This window comes from Pelobates fuscus, chromosome 7, assembly GCF_036172605.1.
Source record: "Pelobates fuscus isolate aPelFus1 chromosome 7, aPelFus1.pri, whole genome shotgun sequence".
In the NCBI taxonomy this organism is placed as follows: Eukaryota; Metazoa; Chordata; class Amphibia; order Anura; family Pelobatidae; genus Pelobates; species Pelobates fuscus.
In genome coordinates this window covers 96,619,781-96,642,801 of record NC_086323.1, presented here as the reverse complement: position 1 = coordinate 96,642,801, position 23,021 = coordinate 96,619,781, and the positions used below count along the sequence as shown (strand labels likewise).

Genomic DNA, 23,021 nt, shown 5'->3' with positions numbered 1-23,021 from the left:
GAAAAAAAAACAAGACCTACCTGCTCGCACTTCCTCATTCTCCAGGATAACTCGATTGTAGATAAAGCGGATGTACTTGGAAGGGTTGTTGGTCCTTGGGCCTTCCTGTCCCAGGAGGTGCAGGATTCGAGTAGCAAGAACAGTGAATTCACAGTCCTCAATGAATTCACACAGGTGGGACAGACCAGTCTCTTTGCTTTCAGGGTTCTCCTCGATAATGCTAATGATGCAGTCAACAATCGCTCGCTTATACTCAAACCCTCCCTGGAAAAAAAAAAAAAAACATTTTCAGCCCAGAAAGATCATCCTCCAAACACAGCAAATTAGGTAGTTAAGAAAAAAGAAACACAAATATTCTCTTCAGAACTTTTTTGCACACTGAACGTTAATTGTTTATTAGTAACAGATGATCTTACTATGTATCTTGACTTACCTCTTCCCGCAGCATAGTGAACAGGAAATTCATCATGACTGAGTGCTTACGGGGGTATTTGTGGCACAGAGCACTGATTGCCTGAACGACTACCACCTGTGTAATAAAAAGACATGAGAATTCAGCAGTGAACGGAGACTTAGACCCTTATGTATAGTACTGGTGCCATTATATTAAAATTGTTTAGCTATTTCTAGGGTAATCAGCAAATATGTGTACCGCTGGAGACAAACATCAAGTCCCACAATGTGAATATTGTCCAGGACTGGTTGACAGATACATGAAATAGACTTCCACAAAGTATTAGCTTCTGCAGTGTTTATGTTAATATTTAACAATATGGATGGCAGAAAGATTTGCCTTCTTTATCTCTTGTATGTTATATTCCATATGTAAATTACTTGTTGTCAAAATATCCCCATTCTAGAATTGTAAAGCACTGCGGAATATAGAATATGTTCTAGGATGCCCTCCATCTAGAACTAGAAAGGCTGTGTTACTCATATGGCTAGTTCAGACCTTAAACTCATCTGAGATTTCAGACATGAAGGAAGAGATCTGTTTCATGAGCCGGTCGATGCTGCTCTCACTTCCCGTCTTTAGCAAGGTAGTAATGGCCAAGGTAGCAATGCTCCGGTTAGAGTCTGTCACCAGGTTCTCTAGGTCCAGGTTGCAGGCAGTTACAGCTGATGGATGTTTCATGGCCACCTTTAACCAAATGCAATTACAAGATTAAAATATGCCTTCAAATGTATTTTGCCACCATTTCTAAAGTTCTTTTATCAATGTAATGCAGGAAAATAAAATCACTCCACGTTCTTAAGTTGTTTTTCCCGATATATGATTTAGTAAAGACAGATATTTCAGCCAATACCTGGTCTCCATATAAAAACAGCTTAAAAGGAATGGAAAACCTACTTATTTTGCAAACAAGGTGGCTCACAGAAATTCTAATTCAAAAAAAATAAATAAAACTTTCAAAATTACTTGGGCACTACCAGGGAACAAACCTGAGATAGAAGCCCAAAGTTGGGTCTGAATCTCACCGAATCAGGAGGCATGCAAGACTACAATAGCCCTACTTGGGACAGACCTTTACAATTATTCATCGTTTAATACTAGAACAAATAGCCAACTAGTCTCGTAACTGGAGCATTGATGAGGCTACTAAATCTCACAAATATTACAGTACCTTATTGAGTGTTCGCACTGCAGCGTAACGAAGAGCAGCTTTAGGAGAACTGCAAAACAGCTGTAACACTACACAAAAGAAAATCCAAAATTAAACAACTTAAAATCCACAATGTTTTACATACAGATCGTAAAAGCATGCTTGTGCATATTAAAACACTCACATCTTATAAGCAGTTATTGTATGCCTGTGCAAGTAGCTGCACTAATAACTAACTGCAAGTGGGACTCACCAGCCACGGCAGGAGCAAGTTCTTTAGCAGTGCAAGAAGGCAGATTCACAATGGCGGATGCGGCTTCATATACAACCATTTCGTGCTTGTTTCTCAGACAGCTTTCAATAAAGTCAAATAGAGGACTGTCCCGACTTAAAAGGAAAATAAATACAAATTAACAGACAAAATGTGTTGTGAAATAATCTTGGACATCAATTGGCAATACCAATAAACAACTAATTGGGATGTTGTCATGCAAAGAATCAATGCTGCAGGTATCATGGCAGAATAGGAAACTTGCAAGTTCCTCATCTTACTTACTTTCCATCTTCTTCCTCCAAAAGCTTGCTTGCCACCCGGATCAACATGCAGTAGGCAAAAGGTGACTTCAGACCATGGCGCATGAATTTGCTCAGCATCTTATTGACAGATAGTCGGTCATTCTTGCGCACATGATACAGCAGTCCCAGAGCATGATACTTAAAGAGAAGAGCCAATTTGACAAATCAGAAGGTGCTCCACTTAGTCATTCCAAAAAATAAATAAATCTATTTAAATCAAGTCGCCTGTAAGATGTCTGTCAGTACCTGCACCATGATATTATCACTTGAAGCAGCTTCTTGAGCCTCATTCACCCAGCGCTTGACAACGTCAAAGCTGGTCTTCAGTAGGTGCTGTGGGTCAAGAGCCAAACAATCATTAAGAAAATAAAAACAAAAAACGCACAACAAAAACAAAACACCAGAACAAATAAGGTTTATTAAAAATATCCCTGTTTTGCTGGGTCCAGAAAGTGGATGAAGCATTTTAAGTCAAGCAGAGGTATTGGAGAATGACTAGAAAATATCACAAAATCAGGGTATGCAAATTTCTGTCTCATTATGTAAAGATTTACTGTCAATGGGTTGGCTAGGGGAGGCTGTTCTAATTGGAGGTATTGGGAGGGGGGGACATGTTTTTCTTGACTAGTAGTACCAAACACAACCACTAGACATCTAAAAGGATGATACAACATGTTACTGGACCCATTTTCTATATAGTCCTTAAAATGAAAATCTAAATCTATAATTATACACACTGAGTTATGCAAGCTACATTAGGGGAAGTGTTAAATATTTCAATCTAAATTTCAACATTTTAAAATTTTCTTTAAATAACACCTATATACCCACCAGCGAAGATACCAGGGCAGAGCTGGATACACTAGACACTTTGTCCACTATGGCCTGTTTCATGTAGCGTTCAATAGCCTGCAGCATAGTACTCTAAAGCAAGCATAAACATCAATTATTTAAAGTGACCAGCCCCATACAGCTTAAGAAACACATCGTTATGTAGGATATCTACTGCGCACTTCAAAAAATTCAGAAGGCATTAGTACAAGTACATTTTCCCAGTTTGCTAAATCATTAATTGCAAGCAACTGCAAAATGGCAAGCACTGCCCCGAGCCTACATAATAAAGGTGGAGTTCTCCTGGAACAGAGATAAAAGATTATATCAGCATAACTCCATATCACACATAAAAGCTACAAATAGTTTAGAATCTCCATTAGATGAAGAATATAAGAATTCAACATATAAACAAATATGCCAAGCTGGAGATTGTTTAATGAATCAAACCTCGCAAATCCAAAATAATCTCATAAATAATTAATATTGTCTCTTCTAGTTTTCTGTTTGCAGCAAAATCTCATGATTTGCTCCATTTTCAGAGCCATGTCGAGAGATCAGGAAATAGCGGAGGTACCTTTTTTGCTAATCTTGGTTTCCCAATGCTTTCAATAGAGGTTTTATGGATGCCTTTGGCCTCTGTTGTGCAGAGGTTTAAACCCTGGGGTTTCTACTGAGCTTTAAAAAAAAAAAAAAAGCTTGGTTGCTTCTATTAAATCATGCAAGTGTTTTAATTCATGAAATAGAAGCGACAGGCGCTCCTAAAATACATAGAAACACTGGAATAGTTTAGAACTAACACTGCAACTGGCTTCTGTTAAAGTGATACAACTGCGATACATTTGTAGCCGAATCTCAAAGTAAAATACTAGTAATAAATAATAATGAGTTGTAACTTTTGTAATATAAAGGAACACAGACTACATTGTGTGTATGGTTTTATTTCAATAAATGAAACTTGAAATCCATTTCAAAATACACTGTCATATTAAAGTTTGCAAACTAGATAAAAGTTATACTATGACATGCTTTCTCATACTGTAAAAACTTAGACAGATTAAACGATTCTAAAACAAATCAAGAAGTACTGGGGGGAGTGTCTTAAAGGTATTGTTTTATGAACGCTAATAATCTCAATCTCTGAGATGAAGACATCTACTATACAGTAAGTAAGTAACAAAGCGTATATGAAACTTACATCAGTGATTTTACACAATGCTCTCACGGCTGGTCCTCTGTAACTGTCATCCTTCCCCGTCATATCTTTGGTTAAACTGGAAAATAACATTTATTGCATGTTTTTTGTTTTTTTTCTAAAAGACAGCGTAAAATGTATTGTATCAAATATAGCTAAGAAAATGTAACCGTGTTTAACTTTGTTTTTGCATAAAAAAACTCTTAAAACAAACATTCCATATTTTGTATCAATCAATTCTAAACATTTTCAGAACATTTTATTTATTATTGTGGTTGCATGTCAGACATTCAAATAATCTGATTTATGTTTAGTCTTTGGGATTTATCATCCCACTACATTCTATTGAATACCGCCACAATTATAAGGCACAGATTTAAATGAAAATAGAATCATGCAGAAAGTTTCTAATATATGACATATTGTAATTGAAGCATAATCAAACAGAATCTCTCCATACAGTGGGAGCCAATTGGCAATGGTCTACAACGACACATGTAAATAGAGATATAATGGGATTTCACTGAATTAATTGGAAGATATTTAGAAAAAAATGTATTAACATAAAAAGGGAATATTCTGTAAACAATTGTTAGGGAAACCAACTGAATAATTCCACTGATTTTCACAATAATTGCTTCACTTTAATACAGTCTTCCCCAGTCAGTCAATGACAGCTGTATTGCATTTGGAATAACCAAATGTGAATTTTGTTTCTCTCAAGCCAAGGCTATACAGACATCCATCTGCTAACTCACCTACTGGTGACAATGATCACATCCTCAGAAATGCTGGCCATCTCCTTTATAGTGAGGTAGCACATCCTCCGAAGTGTCGGCTGGCCAGGTAAAAGAAAGAACATATTTGTTAATGTTGGTACCATGTTTTCATTTGTCTATTCTTTATAATTCCATACTGCATTTATCTTGATTGTTAATGTTTAATTGACTATTACAATGTGTGATTCAACACACTTACATCATTTGATTGAAAAAGCTTGGTCATAGCAAAGAATGCTTCTGTTGCTTCTGTGGCACCCATATGCTCCCCCTAGAGGACAGGAATAGAAAACACATTTTTACAAAATAAAATATAAGACTGTCTGAAAAGTGTGTTGCATGAGAGTTTACCTATTTAACTCTGAATTAGAGAGCCCTATACTAGTACTTTAAGGACATAAAACATTCTTATTTGCTCTAAATACCTGCCCATCAACATTTGCAAAGTGTATAATCAGTCTATACGTGGCTATAATGCTACAAACCATGTATATATAGTTGCTTGTGTAAAACCAAACACCTAACAAAATAGAGGTAAAAAGCTGTAACATGAAAACTGTATATAAATTATAAAATGAATATACCTGGTTTATCAAATATAGTATCTTCGTCAAGATGTGAGCACATTTTCGAGGGTTAATGGGAGTTTCGTTAAACAAGCGAGCCTAAGAATAAAAAAATATATATATTACGGTCTTAAATAAAGTATGAAAATGTGTTGGTGAACTGCAAAACAGCTCACTGTAGTGGATATGGTTACAATAGTGCCATGGTACACTTCCAGGATAAGTTGTTAAACCATTTGCAAACACTGACAGGTTTTACTGGGTGTCTTCTTCTCTTCTGCCACTAAAGCTCCCAGCACTGGGATAAGCCTCGTGGTGCACTGCTTTGCTCATTAGCCGAGAAAGCTCAGCGATTGAGACGGCCATACAAGGCAGGGCTTAGAGGAGCTAACGGAAGAGGCTGTGACAGTCACCCGGTGAACCCTAGGTAAGTTGTCAAACTATTTGAAAATGGTCTCACTACTCCTGGAACGATGCCAAAGCCCTCCCGGCTCCATAACCACTACTAACCATAGCAGTTTTGGTGCTTGGAGTGTTCCTTTAACCAAAATACAGCTTTCAAGAGATCAGTGGACTTTTGGTGCCGGTTCTCACTAAAACCAGGACTTGGAGAGGTGGAACATTAGGGAACCAATATGCCAGTCTATGTAGACCAATTTCTCTTCTATCTCAAGTATGGGGTAGAGGAAGCAAGGTCCATAATCTTGTGAGTGGACTTGGAGCAAGCTTTACAATGTGGCCTATCTGCAGCATTGGCTAAATGCTTAGCACCTGTTACTTGCAAGTGTGTTTTTACTCTTTGACAGGCAAATATATTTTATACGGCTTTCTAGTATTTTATATGTTTTTTTTACTATGCCTAGTTATATGTCCTCTTATACCTCCTCACATCTTGCACATTTTCTACAAACATTTATGTTATCTCATCAGTCTTGCATTTGAGAGAAGTGATATGTTTACTACTGCTCATGTTATCAATCTTATGTTATGCAATGACATGTCTCTAGTTGTAACTACTAAAATACAAAAAAAATTTGGTTTTAAAACTCGTACTAATGCCTCCTAATAAATGTGATGGCATATTTACTACATGTACTCTATGTGTTGACTTGCTAAAACCACTCAAATTATAAAAAAAAACAAAAAAAAAACTCAATAATATAAATAAAATCCAGCTTTCTGGTTGTTCTATCTCCCTGTCAATGTAGCTCAGCCTCAATTGTATTGACTAATAACAGAGTACAATGAAGACACTACAGGGGAATCATTTTCTTCGACATGGATAAAATGAAAGACTTTCCACTGAGCCAGATACAGATAAGTTACTTTCTCCCTCACAGTGTCAACACAAAAGGCAAACCTGAGCTCTAATTACTTTAAGTGCTCACAGAGGATAATTACCAGTAAATAACAGGGATAACCTTATCTAAAACAGAAAGGAGAACAGACTGTTCCTTTATGACTTAAAACATAATTTTAAAGTGCAAATATCATGAAGAAAGTACTGATGGCAGATAAAAGGCTACAAATAGGGACTCTGCAGGAAGTACTGTCCACAGATACTGACTAAGACACTGGAATCCCCAAATTACACTCGCAACAGAGTGTGTCGTCATCAGTGCTGTATTTGCCGCCAAAAACGCCACCCCTAAACGCCCTGGCAAAAACCTTGCTAGCCGGGGGGGCGGAGCCAACAGCCGAACGGACTGGTCGCATCTCTGGAGAGCTCCGAGATTTACAGGCCCAAATCAAGCGAAATTCGAAGTTTTTACCCCCCAAAAAGCTACCAAAGTCCACCTACTGCAACAGGCGGCACACCAATGGGCAGGAAACATAAAAAGCCAAAACCTGACCCGCCCCGGCCGGGCACCAGCATAGGGGATCTATGGTGGCGAGCACGTGGCGCTCCGGAGCCTGACTTAGACGCCTACATGGATGACTTTGTAGACTCCGACGAAGGTCTCTCCAAGCCTGAGGAGACATGCCCACCGGCAATGCACACCCTGACACAGCCTCAAGCAAAGCCGGACACTGCCCCGGTCACTAAAGCTGAGATGAGAGAGCTGTTGGCGGAGCTCCGCAGAAACATACAGGGCGATATGGCTGAAATGAAAAAAGATATTCAGGGCCTAACACATCGCGTGAGCACTGTGGAGCAAGACTGTCGCAACCACACGAGACAAATGTCCACGCTCCAGCAGGAGGTGCAAACGCTACAACTACAGCACCTGAGGATGGAACAGACTATGGCGGCACTGGAAGACTCACGCCGAGCCCAAAACATAAAGGTTAGAGGCATTACAGAGACGGTCCCGGAGTCTGAACTTCCCCACTTTATACGGCGTCTAATTAGCAAACTACTACCGCCGAAGCAGGCCAAAGGGGTTGTACTGGACGGCATGTTCAGAATCCCGAAACCGCCTACAGCTCCCCAGACGGCACCCAGGGACTTAATTATCAAATTTCAAAAGCGTCAGGACAAGATGGCTGTGATGGCCGCCGCCAGAGGTAACACACCCCTCACATTCGAAGACATGGCCCTCTCACTTTACGCAGATCTCTCTAGAGGGACTGTGGCCTGGCGCGCAACTCTACGGCCCTTCACCACTCTGCTCCGCGCACATACCATCAAATACCAGTGGCGCTCCCCGCACAAACTTCAGGTGACCCAGGGTGAAAATACCTACCTTATAACGGACCTGCAGGAAGCGAAGACGCACCTTGCCGCTTTGGGCCTCCCACCAGACTCGCTACAACAGTCCCGAGCTCCTTCCAAACCACACGAGTGGAATCCGGCCACCGCAGAGACCTTTGTCCCAAGAGGCACTGCCCGCACTACACGGACAGTAGTCCCTACCTGAGCGCTCCAGACGGGAACACCTACAAAACCTAATTCTGTTTTATTGCCGCTCCACAGTTTTGTTCCTATGGTTTGAATATGCATCTGGACAGGCTGAATCAGCCACTATACACTCACCAGTCTGTCACACTCGAGTGCAACAACCCACAAGTCTAAAAAATGGACTACCAAACACCTCTCTTGCCCACTAACCGACTGATTTGTTCTGCGGAAGGAAGGCCTGACCAGCGCGCCACGACCCGGAGAGATGACCATTCGGGACACTGGCTGACGGGTGAATATGACAAGACTCTATGGGACTCATGGCCCCCGTACAGTTAACCCCACAATTACAGTGGGCAATATAGCTATACTCTTACCACAAACTAGGGGCCGCCATGTGACCAGAGTGAATTGACTTTTGGGATACGTTCCTTTCCCGTTTGTTTTTTCTTTATTCATTTTTGTTGTTCCTTCTTATGATTTTACTTGTCTTAACGTGGTAAAACACAATGTAAAGGATAGCTACCCTGCCTCTACAATGGATACTCATGACCCAGACGGGAGTAATGCACATAAGCAGAAATGTTATGTTTCCCTCACTGACTCAACTATCTTTAATAGAACTTACAAATGTGTTGCCTGCTCATATGCCACGTTATGTTTACTGTGAAGGTTATTACACTGATTGTTCCTGTGATTGAGGCTGAACAAACCTGTTAAACTTTACACAATCACTTACACTCACACATAACTAGCTCTCCCGGCCTCACTCTCTTCCCTATGTGCCAGACCCGTGCCACGTTGTATCTTGTATACTGTTAGGTACCTATTGAATATTATCCATGGTGCCATGGGTCACAGCTCTAACTAGTCTTAATATTATGCAGCTTGTCACACCCACATCACATTTTATGCCGCATAACCCTACAAGTAGCATCTAGTCATGAAGGTTTAGTCTTTGATGCATGTTCTTTTCCTTGATTTTTTAAAAACAAAAAACTGTGCAGAAATCTCACGTCACATTATGCGCTGTATGTTGAAACACCATATATCATGCTACCACTGCTGTGACGTATTGAAACTATTTGTTAATTTGTGCACAACAAAAATAAAGAATTAAAAAAAAAAAAAAAACCTTGTTAGCCTGGTGGCAGGCAGCTAGCTGAATTCCAGGCAGGCGGCGAGAAATCGCTGATTTGTGAGCTCCCTCTGCTCAGCTCCCTTGCGTGCCGCAGAGTGATGCCGGGAGACGGAATATGACGTCATATCCCGGATCCCAGCATCACTTTGCGGCGCGCAAGTGAGCTGAGCAGGGAGAACTCACAAACCAGCGCTCCCTCGCCACCTGCCTAGACCTCAACTGGACACCCGACTGCCTACACGCCTGCCTTCCACAACAGCCCGGCCACCAGCCCCACGGGACCCCAGGTAAAAAAAAAAAATCCACCCAGCTTTCCCAATGGGTAGGGAGGCAGGGTGGCTTTAAATTAAAAAATAATCTGTGAGTGTTGGGTGGGGTGGGGTGGAATGTGTGTGTGTGTGTGTATGTGTATGTCTGTCTGTCAGTGTGTGTCTGAGTGAGTGTGTTTCTGTGAGGGCGTCTGTGTGTGTCTGTAAGTGAATGTATAAGAGTGTGTGTATGTCAGTGTTTCTGAGAGTGTGTGTATGTCAGTGTTTCTGAGAGTGTGTGTATGTCAGTGTTTCTGAGAGTGTGTGTAGGTCAGTGTTTCTGAGAGTGTGTGTATGTCAGTGTTTCTGAGAGTGTGTGTGTATGTCAGTGTTTCTGAGAGTGTGTGTGTTAGTCTTTAACAGGAAGAGGTGTGGTAAATGTAAATTAGGGGGTGCACGAGTTTCGTCATGCCTAGGGCAGCACAGATCCAAAATACACCACTGGTTGTCATGCCATGCCTTTTAGTGACCATCTGTACGGCATCCACTTGGAGGGTTTGGAAAGATCATCTTCAGCTGTAAAATGGTTAGTTCATATTCTCACAACTTCTGTAAATTTTTAACAAAACATACAAATAGCCACAAACGGAACATCTTACCTCCTGAAGCACTGCACTTTTCTCCAGATGTTGGAAAGGATTGGAGCCGCCACCTGAAATATACAAACACAAATGAGCTTTCAAATTTTGGGCTTGTCACATCACCAGCTCTACAGAAGGACATGTTACATCTCAACAAGTTGCCAGAAAATCTTCCTTCTTCACTGTCAATTGAACCCCAGAGAATAAGTCTGTATTTAAAATGTTCCCTTTGATAAAGGATCAACTTCAAAATCAGGAAATCTGAAAAGGAACAATGACTTGATGCGCCCGGGATTCCTCTATCTAGCTAGGAAGCTAAAATGCGTTTAGACAAGAAAAACTGGCTGTAAACTTCTGTGTCAAATGTGACGGAAAAAAAAGCAAGGCAAAAACTGGAAGAACTGATAGAGTAGCATATAGTTGGTTCTTATGGGTATCAACATGAAAGGCCTAGGAAGCACCCTCTACTCTTTTAGAGTTGGTGGGAACCCTCTCAGCAATAGACTTAATTAGAAAAGAAAAACAAAAGAAGGTTACACTACAACGGCAGATTTAGCAGTAGCCCCTCATTTCTTGTTTAAACAATGCTGTATCCCTTATCAGTTAACGAAGTGTTGTTACAGTGCATTTTCCAGACAGACAGATTGCTTGACACTGTGTGTACAACAACTGAAGTCTACTATGTTCCTAATGTAAACATACACTGTACTGATGGAATGCCTGTATGTCGATATTCAATAAAATTTTGAAACTTTAAAAAAAAAAAAAATTCTAAATGCTTTCATTAGTCCCTGGCCTTATCTTAAAGCTAGGATAGCCTTATGCCTATACCATGCATGCTTAAACTTCTTCACTGTGTTAACCTCTACCACTTCAGCTGGAAGGCTATTCCATGCATACACTACCCTCTCAGTGTAATGAAATGCAATAGTTCTTCCAGTGCCGCAAAAGAGTACTATATTAAACAGAGCCGTTTCTGCTCTAAAGTATGTGATTGCATGTATTTAAATCCTCTTACCATTTTTTTTTAACTTAAAACACTAAGCTGTTTTTAGGTTATAGAATTTTGCAATACACTGCTCTGAAATTAAGTTCTTGGTGGTTAATAAAGTACTGCATTGCCTTGATATCCAAAAGAAGCACATATTTTTTCTTTCTGTTTTCATGTGGTGGTTGTCACTATAGAGAATGAAGCCTGTCCATAGAGTCAGAATGCATCCAGCATATTTTTGCTCTTAATTCTGTATTCCTCTGTTTGTGCCTTCCCCCCCTTCTTCTTCGTTATGAAAACTCCTTTAATATGTTGTTATGGTACTGACTACCAGCCTTTTATGGGTAGGGAACATTTTGGAAAGTAAATTGGGAGTTAAAGGATGAGGACAACTGGGAGCTTATCATGGTTCTATCCTGTAGACTGTCCTCAATTTCTCGACAGGTCTGACTGCTCCTCTATCACTTCCATGTTATCTGAATTCTGCTGTACTCTTAAAGGACCACTATAGTGCCAGGAAAACAAACTCTTTTTCCTGGCACTATAGGGTCTTTGCCCCCCTCCCCCTCCCCCACCCTCTGGGTTCCACTCCCGCCGGGCTAAAGGGGAGGAAGGGGTTAAATATTTACCTTTCTCCAGCACCGGGCATCTCCTTCCGTCGAATGCGCATGCGTGACAAGAGACGCGCGCGCATTCAAGCAGTCCATAGGAAAGCATTTCTTAATGCTTTCCTATTGACGTTGGCATCTTCTCACTAAGAAAAATCACAGTGAGAAGCGCCTCTAGCGGCTGTCAATGAGACAGCCACTAGAGGTTGGATTAATCCTAGTGTAAACAAAGCAGTTTCTCTGAAACTGCTATGTTTACAGCTGCAGGGTTACCCCTAGATGGACCTGGCACCCAGACCACTTCATTGAGCTGAAGTGGTCTGAGTGCCTATAGTGGTCCTTTAAAGGGACACTATAGTCACCAGAACAACTACAGCTTATTGAATTTGTTCTGGTGAGTAGAATCATTAACTTCAGACTTTTTGCTGTAAACACTGTCTTTTCAGAGAAAATTCAGTCTTTACATTACAGCCTAGTGATAACTTCACTGGCCACTCCTTAGATGGCTGTTAGAGATCCTTCCTGGGTCATGACTGCCTAAAATGCATCCAAACATTCAGTGTCTCCTCCCTCTGCATGCAGACATTGAACTTTCCTCATAGAGATTTATTGATTTAATTCATCTCTATGAGGAAATGCTGATTGGCCAGGGCTGTGTTTGAATCATGCTGGCTCTGCCCCTGATCTGCCTCTTTGTCAGTCTCAGCCAATCCTATGGGGAAGCACTGTGATTGGATCAGGCTATCACTTCTGATGATGTCAGCAGACGGCTTGTGTTTTTTTTTAGGCAAACAGCATGCAGATCTACAGCTTCTGGCTTGAATACAGTACGATTTTGCTATATTTATGGAGGCATGAGGGGCTAGATGGTGGTGTTAACACTAGAGGGTCATGAATACATGTTTGTGTTCCTGACACTATAGTGATCCTTTAACTATTTGTAGGTATTTGGATACATCGTATTCAAGTATGTCCAATTTTGACAGTCAAAACCATAGTATATCAGTTTTTCAGGGGGTATAGCTTTGATGTTCGTGACATATAGGCATTATCATGACATTTGGTCTAGAGGTATAGTAGTGTTAATCGTGACACGTGTTTGGAGGTGGTCCTGTTTCGTCTCAGTGTATGACTAGAGATCCCCAATGTGTCTTCACCTGAGGTGTCTGTATGTTTAGCAGAACTCGTAGGTCTCCCTCAGTCAGGGAAATGGCTCTAGATTAATGTGGTATCGTGTGTACCCTTGAGATTCTGGGGTGTGCGGTTACCCGGGGGTGTCTAGAATTAAAGGGGAGAGGTGCGGGGGGGTTGGTGTTTACTGGTCTCCCCAGCCCCTGGTTTGGTGTTAGCGGGTGAATCGGTGTTATGTTATTGTTGCCTCTACTTGTATGAAAAAAACATATACCTAATGTAAAGGTATGGGATCCGTAACTGGGGGTTTAAAGAGGGGAAATACGGGGCGGGGCCTGACCGCCGAAGGGATCAGACGTGCCTCGTCTGAGCTCCCGCTCCGGGGCCGGAAAATCGGCGCTAACTGCAGGCCAAATCTGACCTACAAATCACGAAGGTGACCAATTTGATCCCCAACTGCCGCGGTATGCGAAGATGCCTTTTGAGACCTTGCCTGGAACTGACAGTGGCCTGACAGGGACCCGGAGCGTGTAGGGGCTTGAGCCGGGACGAGACGGCCGCTCTCCCGGGTCTCCGGCCGGCGTCTGGCTTCCGCCCCCCCCCTCTGGACCGGGGGGGTCATCCCGGTCTACATGGGCGGCCACTAACATCATTATGGGCCTACAACAACCACCCTGCAGCGGATCGCTAACCAAGCAGCACCCCTCAAGATGGCCGCCGCATGCAAGCCATGTGCGCGACCTGCCGCCAGGACAGACCTGATAGCGGAGGAGCACGACGGGCTGGCACAGGGCAAATACAGGGACAATGCCACCTCTTACCACAGCCGGGGGCTGGAAAAGCTCCTGAATCCTCGGTCCGCGACTGGGGGAGACATGAGCGTATACCGCATGGAGCCTTCATCAGGCACTCTCCCCATGCTACATCAAGCTAACAAGCACTGCACCTGACGTTGGCCCCAGCCATTGAGGAGAAGCTCAACCGCCACTCAGATGAGTACCCGAGATGCCTGCAAATGCCTGCAGATCCCTGTCACTGTACATTGACTTTGAGTCACAGCCTACCTTTCACATCTCAAGAGACTGCAGCCTTAAGTTCAATCCTTGCCGCCTAAGACCTAGTACCCCTTGCTCTGCACCGTAACGGTATTGTCTGTTCTACCTACTGCACCCACAGACTTATGTCAGCCGACAGCGATATGCCCAGCTCCAGTAGCCCTACCTAAGCAATGTCTAGCCAGCATGTCACAAGATAGTTAGTTACTGCTTAAAATGTACCAACGTTTGAAATATACCTACCTTGTTCTATTGTTATATCCTTGCATGGCCGGCAATCACACTGTATGGGGTCTGCCTGTGTTCTCAACTACTTCTGTATCAAATCATACAATTACTAATGTCATAAATCCTTGGATTAAGCCTGCATAATCTGATAACTCTTAAACCTACCACGTATATTGTTAGTTGGATAAGTATGATGTATCAACCATTTATGTTTTCCATATCTCATGCCGTGTTCTACTCAGTTATGTCTCATATAAAAAAAAATGTGCAATGTACATGTGCCATGATACTGTCTATGATAAGCGTATGTGTGCTGTTGTGGCACGTTAAATATGTCTGTCAAGCACTTGCACAGAAAAATAAAGAATTGAAAATAAAGAGGGGAAATAGGTTAAGGGATGGGAGTTTGGCCCTCAAGTGTGGTGTGGGTGCAGGTCTTTTGTGCAATAATAGTTCCTGGATGGTAGTAGTTGAGCAGTGAAAGTGGGGGGAGGGAGGGGGCAACCCTGCCACACATTCTGTGTTTCTATTTATTGTTTTAGTATATGAAATTATATGGTAGTTTTTGTTCGTGACTTAAAATATATGTATGTGTACAATACCTGATAATATTATAATGGCTGACATTTGCGGTTTATTTTTAAAATTATTTTCTTGACAAATGAAAGAACTTGTGCGTTGTTGCTTCACAAATGTCAGCATATTGGTATAAGAAAAAGAAAAAAAAAAGGTGTAAGGGTATTCTGAATAGTATATTATTTAATTTGGCATCTCATTGAAAACTAATAGACACTTACTATGTTCTCCCTGTAATGCCACTGGACATTAATGCAATAACATTACACTGCTTAATTAGGTTTGTTCAGGAGTGATCCCATGCATTCTTCCACCTATTTCTTTTATTTTTAATGGCATAGCCAAAATATTCATTTTGACCATCATTTTATTGGGCGGGGGGGGGGGGGGGGGAAGGGGGGGGGACACACCACTGCAAATAGCCTTTGTATCCAGACTATACAAAATAAGTGATGCAATGATTCTATCAAATAAGCTTGCAACCACACCAACATCCCTGAGGATCTTCTCTATAATAAATGATGCATCAAGCTTGCATATTATTGAGGATTTGTTTTCACTACATTAGGATTCTGAGTGGAATATTAAACAACGGAGAAACAGTGTTGACGACATTATAAATATATGCAAACATAAGTGGGGTATCTGAAAAGTTAACAAGTCTCATGATCCAAGTTACCCTCAATGTAATTTTATATATTCATCGTAGTGGAAGAAGATACCCACTTTGCAACAGTACAGACCTGAATGGATCCCATAAAGTTGCTTATGCAATGGCTTCAAAAGGCATCAAGCTATGTTTATATTTGTACTGTAAGTTGGACAGATGAATCGGAGGCTAGTGGGTACAAATTCAGCCAATGCAGTAATGTCAAAGAGAAATATGTTTTTTTCTATTTGCACTGAAAAGCAAATACAGTATTCAGCTTATTCAGATAAAGAAAGATTTTATGGGTAGTGGTGACATGTTGGATGCAGATTGTTTCATGAGAACCCTGTTAAAGAACATACATTGGATGAGTTGTACTGCAGATGGAGCCTAAACTCCATATTCCTAAACACAAACATAGAACATAATAAGAGAGTGTTCTGGTTTGTAAAGCCTATTCCTGGTGTAGGAAGGGGCTGTCTCATTCTGATGTCTCCGAGGTAACGGCAAAAAACTTTATTTTAATGGAATGCCTACATAATGCATAAAAAAGGTTGAACACAACAAGACTGGAATGCCTCTTTAATGAGAAAGCACGAAAAAGAGATGTAAAATACAGAGTAATAAAAGAAAAAATAGAAAAACACAAAACTTGGACCCGAGGATGTAACATATTGCCAATAGGAATAACAATAGCTTACTTAAGGCAATTTGAACTAAAAACACATATACATATACACACACACACACACTTTTTATTATTATTAAAAAAAAAAAAAAAAAAAATTTTTTTAACCCCTTAAGGACACATGACGTGTGTGACACGTCATGATTCCCTTTTATTCCAGAAGTTTGGTCCTTAAGGGGTTAAAGGGGGTCCCCACACGGATAACATTTAAGAACCACTACTCTGTGAATCCCAAAATTAAGTACCAGTATCAAACTGTGATTTAAACAATAAAAAAAAGATTTTGAAAATTAGCACTCTATATACTTAATTATTGGCAGAATCAGCAACAGTTTGTAAATGTATATCTCTGACAAATCCGGATGTCAATAACTCATGGGAAAAAAAAAAAGTAGTATTGCCATGGTACCCAAGTACCGAACACAGATCCAGGTCATCCTCTAATACATGCAATAAACCCAAGCCAGTCCCTGATACCACAGAACCACACGCTGACCCTGGCCAGTCCCCGATACCACAGAACCACACGCTGACCCTGGCCAGTCCCCGATACCACAGAACCACACGCTGACCCTGGCCAGTCCCCGATACCACAGAACCACACGCTGACCCTGGCCAGTCCCCGATACCACAGAACCACACGCTGACCCTGGCCAGTCCCCGATACCACAGAACCACACGCTGACCCTGGCCAGTCCCCGATACCACAGAACCACACGCTGACCCTGGACAGTCCCCGATAGCACAGACCCACACCCTGACCCTGGACAGTCCCCGATACCAGACCCACCACCTGACCCTGGCTAGTCCCTGATACCACAGAACCACACGCTGACCCTGGCCAGTCCCCGATACCACAGAACCACACGCTGACCCTGGCCAGTCCCCGATACCACAGAACCACACGCTGACCCTGGCCAGTCCCCGATACCACAGAACCACACACTGACCCTGGCCAGTCCCTGATACCAGAGACCCACACGCTGACCCTGGCCAGTCCCTGATACCAGAGACCCACACGCTGACCCTGGCCAGTCCCTGATACCAGAGACCCACACGCTGACCCTGGCCAGTCCCTGATACCAGAGACCCACACGCTGACCCTGGCCAGTCCCTGATACCAGAGACCCACACGCTGACCCTGGCCAGTCCCTGATACCAGAGACCCACACGCTGACCCTGGCCAGTCCCTGATACCAGAGACCCACACGCTGACCCTGGCCAGTCCCCGATACCACAGACCCACACGCTGACCCTGGCCAGTCCCCGATACCACAGACCCACACGCTGACCCTGGCCAGTCCCCGATACCACAGACCCACACGCTGACCCTGGCCAGTCCCCGATACCACAGACCCACACGCTGACCCTGGCCAGTCCCCGATACCACAGACCCACACGCAGACCCACACGCGGACCCTGGCCAGTCCCCGATACCACAGACCCACACGCGGACCCTGGCCAGTCCCAAAGACCCACACGCGGACCCTGGCCAGTCCCAAAGACCCACACGCTGACCCTGGCCAGTCCCTGATACCACAGACTCACACACTGACCCTGGACAGTCCCTGATACCACAGACCCACACGCTGACCCTGGCCAGTCCCTGATACCACAGACCCACACGCTGACCCTGGCCAGTCCCCGATCCCAAAGACCCACACGCGGACCCTGGCCAGTCCCTGATACCACAGACCCACACGCTGACCCTGCCAGTCCCCGATACCACAGACCCACACGCTGACCCTGCCAGTCCCCGATACCACAGACCCACACGCTGACCCTGGCCAGTCCCCGATATCACAGACCCACACGCTGACCCTGGCCAGTCCCAAAGACCCACACGCTGACCCTGGCCAGTCCCCGATACCACAGACCCACACGCTGACCTTGGCCAGTACCCGATACCACAGACCCACACGCTGACCCTGGCTAGTCCCAAAGACCCACACACTGACCCTGGCCAGTCCCTGATACCAGAGATCCACACGCTGACCCTGGCCAGTCCCCGATACCAGAGACCCACACGCTGACCCTGGCCAGTCCCCGATACCACAGACCCACACGCTGACCCTGGCCAGTCCCCGATACCACAGACCCACACGCTGACCCTGGCCAGTCCCCGATACCACAGATCCACACGCTGACCCTGGCCAGTCCCCGATACCACAGATCCACACGCTGACCCTGGCCAGTCCCCGATACCACAGACCCACACGCTGACCCTGGCCAGTCCCCGATACCACAGACCCACACGCTGATCCTGGCCAGTCCCCGATACCACAGACCCACACGCTGACCCTGGCCAGTCCCCGATACCACAGACCCACACGCTGACCCTGGCCAGTCCCCGATACCACAGACCCACACGCTGACCCTGGCCAGTCCCCGATACCACAGACCCACACGCTGACCCTGGCCAGTCCCCGATACCACAGACCCACACGCTGACCCTGGCCAGTCCCCGATACCACAGACCCACACGCTGACCCTGGCCAGTCCCCGATACCACAGACCCACACGCTGACCCTGGCCAGTCCCCGATACCACAGACCCACACGCTGACCCTGGCCAGTCCCCGATACCACAGACCCACACGCTGACCCTGGCCAGTCCCCGATACCACAGACCCACACGCTGACCCTGGCCAGTCCCCGATACCACAGACCCACACGCTGACCCTGGCCAGTCCCCGATACCACAGACCCACACGCTGACCCTGGCCAGTCCCCGATACCACAGACCCACACGCTGACCCTGGCCAGTCCCCGATACCACAGACCCACACGCTGACCCTGGCCAGTCCCCGATACCACAGACCCACACGCTGACCCTGGCCAGTCCCCGATACCACAGACCCACACGCTGACCCTGGCCAGTCCCCGATACCACAGACCCACACGCTGACCCTGGCCAGTCCCCGATACCACAGACCCACACGCTGACCCTGGCCAGTCCCCGATACCACAGACCCACACGCTGACCCTGGCCAGTCCCCGATACCACAGACCCACACGCTGACCCTGGCCAGTCCCCGATACCACAGACCCACACACTGACCCTGGCCAGTCCCTGATACCACAGATCCACACCCTGACCCTGGCCAGTCCCCGATACCACAGACCCACACGCTGACCCTGGCCAGTCCCCGATACCACAGACCCACACGCTGACCCTGGCCAGTCCCCGATACCACAGACCCACACGCTGACCCTGGCCAGTCCCCGATACCACAGACCCACACGCTGACCCTGGCCAGTCCCCGATACCACAGACCCACACGCTGACCCTGGCCAGTCCCCGATACCACAGACCCACACGCTGACCCTGGCCAGTCCCCGATACCACAGACCCACACGCTGACCCTGGCCAGTCCCCGATACCACAGACCCACACGCTGACCCTGGCCAGTCCCCGATACCACAGACCCACACGCTGACCCTGGCCAGTCCCAAAGACCCACACGCTGACCCTGGCCAGTCCCTGATACCACAGACCCACACACTGACCCTGGCCAGTCCCTGATACCACAGACCCACACGCTGACCCTGGCCAGTCCCTGATACCACAGATCCACACCCTGACCCTGGCCAGTCCCCGATACCACAGACCCACACGCTGACCCTGGCCAGTCCCCGATACCACAGACCCACACGCTGACCCTGGCCAGTCCCAAAGACCCACACGCTGACCCTGGCCAGTCCCTGATACCACAGACCCACACACTGACCCTGGCCAGTCCCTGATACCACAGACCCACACACTGACCCTGGCCAGTCCCTGATACCACAGATCCACACCCTGACCCTGGCCAGTCCCTGATACCAGAGACCCACACGCTAACCCTGGCCAGTCCCTGAAACCAGAGACCCACACGCTAACCCTGGCCAGTTCCCGATACCACAGACCCACACACTGACCCTGGCCAGTGCCCAATACCACAGATCCACACCCTGACCCTGGCCAGTCCCTGATACCAGAGACCCACACGCTGACCCTGGCCAGTCCCTGATACCACAGACCCACACCCTGATCCTGGCCAGTCCCCGATACCACAGACCCACACGCTGACCCTGGCCAGTCCCAAAGACCCACACACTGACCCTGGCCAGTCCCTGATACCACAGACCCACACACTAACCCTGGCCAGTCCCCGATACCACAGACCCACACACTGACCCTGGCCAGTCCCCGATACCACTGACCCACACACTGACCCTGGCCAGTCCCCGATACCACAGACCCACACACTGACCCTGGCCAGTCCCTGATACCACAGACCCACACGCTGACCCTGGCTAGTCCCTGATACCACAGACCCACACGCTGACCCTGGCCAGTCCCTGATACCAGAGACCCACACGCTGACCCTGGCCAGTCCCTGATACCAGAGACCCACATGCTGACCCTGGCCAGTCCCTGATACCACAGACCCACACGCTGACCCTGGCCAGTCCCTGATACCACAGACCCACACGCTGACCCTGGCCAGTCCCTGATACCACAGACCCACACGCTCACCCTGGCCAGTCCCTGATACCACAGACCCACACGCTGACCCTGGCCAGTCGCTGATACCACAGACCCACACGCTGACCCTGGCCAGTCCCTGATACCACAGACCCACACGCTCACCCTGGCCAGTCCCAAAGACCCACACACTGACCCTGGCCAGTCCCTGATACCACAGACCCACACACTGACCCTGGCCAGTCCCCGATACCACAGACCCACACGCTGACCCTGGCCAGTCCCTGATACCAGAGACCCACATGCTGACCCTGGACAGTCCCTGATACCACAGACCCACACGCTGACCCTGGCCAGTCCCTGATACCACAGACCCACACGCTGACCCTGGCCAGTCCCTGATACCACAGACCCACACGCTGACCCTGGCCAGTCCCTGATACCACAGACCCACACGCTCACCCTGGCCAGTCCCTGATACCACAGACCCACACGCTGACCCTGGCCAGTCGCTGATACCACAGACCCACACGCTGACCCTGGCCAGTCCCTGATACCACAGACCCACACACTCACCCTGGCCAGTTCCAAAGACCCACACGCTGACCCTGGCCAGTCCCCGATACCACAGACCCACACACTGACCCTGGCCAGTCCCCGATACCACAGACCCACACACTGACCCTGGCCAGTCCCCGATACCACAGACCCACACGCTGACCCTGGCCAGTCCCTGATACCACAGACCCACACGTTCACCCTGGCCAGTCCCTGATACCAGAGACCCACACGCTGACCGGACAGGTGAGCTGTGAAGTCCCAGGTAACTCCCTTGCTCAGGCCTGACTGGTTATATCTCCATATAGAGCCCACTCCACCCTCACACAGACTATATTGAGGAACCCCTGCCCCGGCCGCTCACCGGACTCCTCGTCCTTCTTATCGAACTTCTTCAGCATCTCCGCACCAAAGCGAGCACGACCACTTCCTGCCAGGCTGTCACCGGGACACGTCACCCCTGACAACGCAATCCGCGCATGCGCAGCCACAAGCCACGGAGTACCAGGATCAGGCGTAGTGAACGGGGCGGGGCCGACTGCGAGCACGCGCAGGTATCACCACTGTGCAGCCACAAGGCGAGGGCTGTAAGGCGCATGTATACAAAGGCGAGAACTGCGGAGGCCGCGTGCGCAGCAAGGGGGCGGAGCTGAAAGCATCAACCCGAAGCGAGAGGAGAGGGATAGGTAGGAATGCACGACAGCACATGCGCAGTCTGATCCAGGAAGTGCACTATAATCTGTCTGAACGCTAGCTGTATTATAGCGCCCTCCAGTGGTCACTTTATATAGTACTAAAATGAGAAATTAAAGGAGGACTACTTGGAATTACACCTCTTAATAATACATTGAAAATCCCATATAATTTATGTGATGGAACACCTGGCACATCGACCGGGTACCTCCATCAATCGCTGCTTCACTGCACTGGAACACCATAACAGGCAGGGTCCAGCTTCCAGTGGGTAGGCCTCTCCTAGTCCAGAGAGCGTAGCAGGAACAGCTCTTATAACAGCTAGTGATTATACTCAGGGGAGTATTGTGATATAGCAATCCCCAGAGTGTATGTAGTTCTCCAATCCCCCAAACATGAGCCAAGACTTCATGAATGGCTAAACAAATCTCTGTTTAATGGAAACCACACTTGGCCTTACATGACAATCCCCATGCAAGGGGTACGCCACAGGGACCTTGTGGGGAACTGATTTGCAACTTCACAGACCAATAACAATAAGGTTACAAGGCACGACACTCCCACACAGAGCACCAATCCCTCCCCTCTGCTTGGGAGATAATTGAATCAGTAACTGTACTAATTCTAATCCAATTCAGGGGTTCAGGAATTTCCTGGAAGTCTTAAGTCTTATTTTTGACTGGCTGTGCACATGGTCCCATGCCCAAAACAGTTCCAGAGAATTAGTTCTAACAGTCGGTCTCTCTGTCTGGAGTACAAAAGTACATACTTCATATGAACAGAGCCTTTTAAAATATTTTAGCCAGGTTTATTGCAGGGGCCATAGTCACAGGGTAGGAGGCTGGTAAACAGGCCACTCCAAAAACCAGTGGCAAAGTTACTTTCATCACAACTTATATTAACCTTTTTTCATATGGTGATCCGTTTTCTTTTAAACGTGCTACTCTAAGC

General features: G+C 46.3%; 1 protein-coding gene across 1 annotated transcript in view; it reads right to left on the bottom strand.

Moving 5' to 3' along the window:
- COPG1 (COPI coat complex subunit gamma 1) overlaps positions 1-21,881 on the bottom strand; it is a 30,076-nt gene extending 8,195 nt beyond the window's left edge. Inside the window, exons 1-14 of the mRNA XM_063426238.1 lie at positions 21,742-21,881; positions 10,442-10,494; positions 5,570-5,650; positions 5,185-5,256; positions 4,965-5,044; positions 4,210-4,285; positions 3,012-3,104; positions 2,427-2,513; positions 2,161-2,318; positions 1,858-1,991; positions 1,626-1,693; positions 953-1,141; positions 434-529; positions 21-264 (exon numbers count right to left, since the gene is read on the bottom strand). Of these exons, the coding sequence (XP_063282308.1) occupies positions 21-264; positions 434-529; positions 953-1,141; positions 1,626-1,693; positions 1,858-1,991; positions 2,161-2,318; positions 2,427-2,513; positions 3,012-3,104; positions 4,210-4,285; positions 4,965-5,044; positions 5,185-5,256; positions 5,570-5,650; positions 10,442-10,494; positions 21,742-21,778 (1,468 nt within the window). The 5' untranslated portion in view covers positions 21,779-21,881. The remainder of the gene's footprint in view (positions 1-20; positions 265-433; positions 530-952; positions 1,142-1,625; positions 1,694-1,857; positions 1,992-2,160; positions 2,319-2,426; positions 2,514-3,011; positions 3,105-4,209; positions 4,286-4,964; positions 5,045-5,184; positions 5,257-5,569; positions 5,651-10,441; positions 10,495-21,741) is intronic.
- Between the last annotated feature and the right edge of the window lie 1,140 nt (positions 21,882-23,021).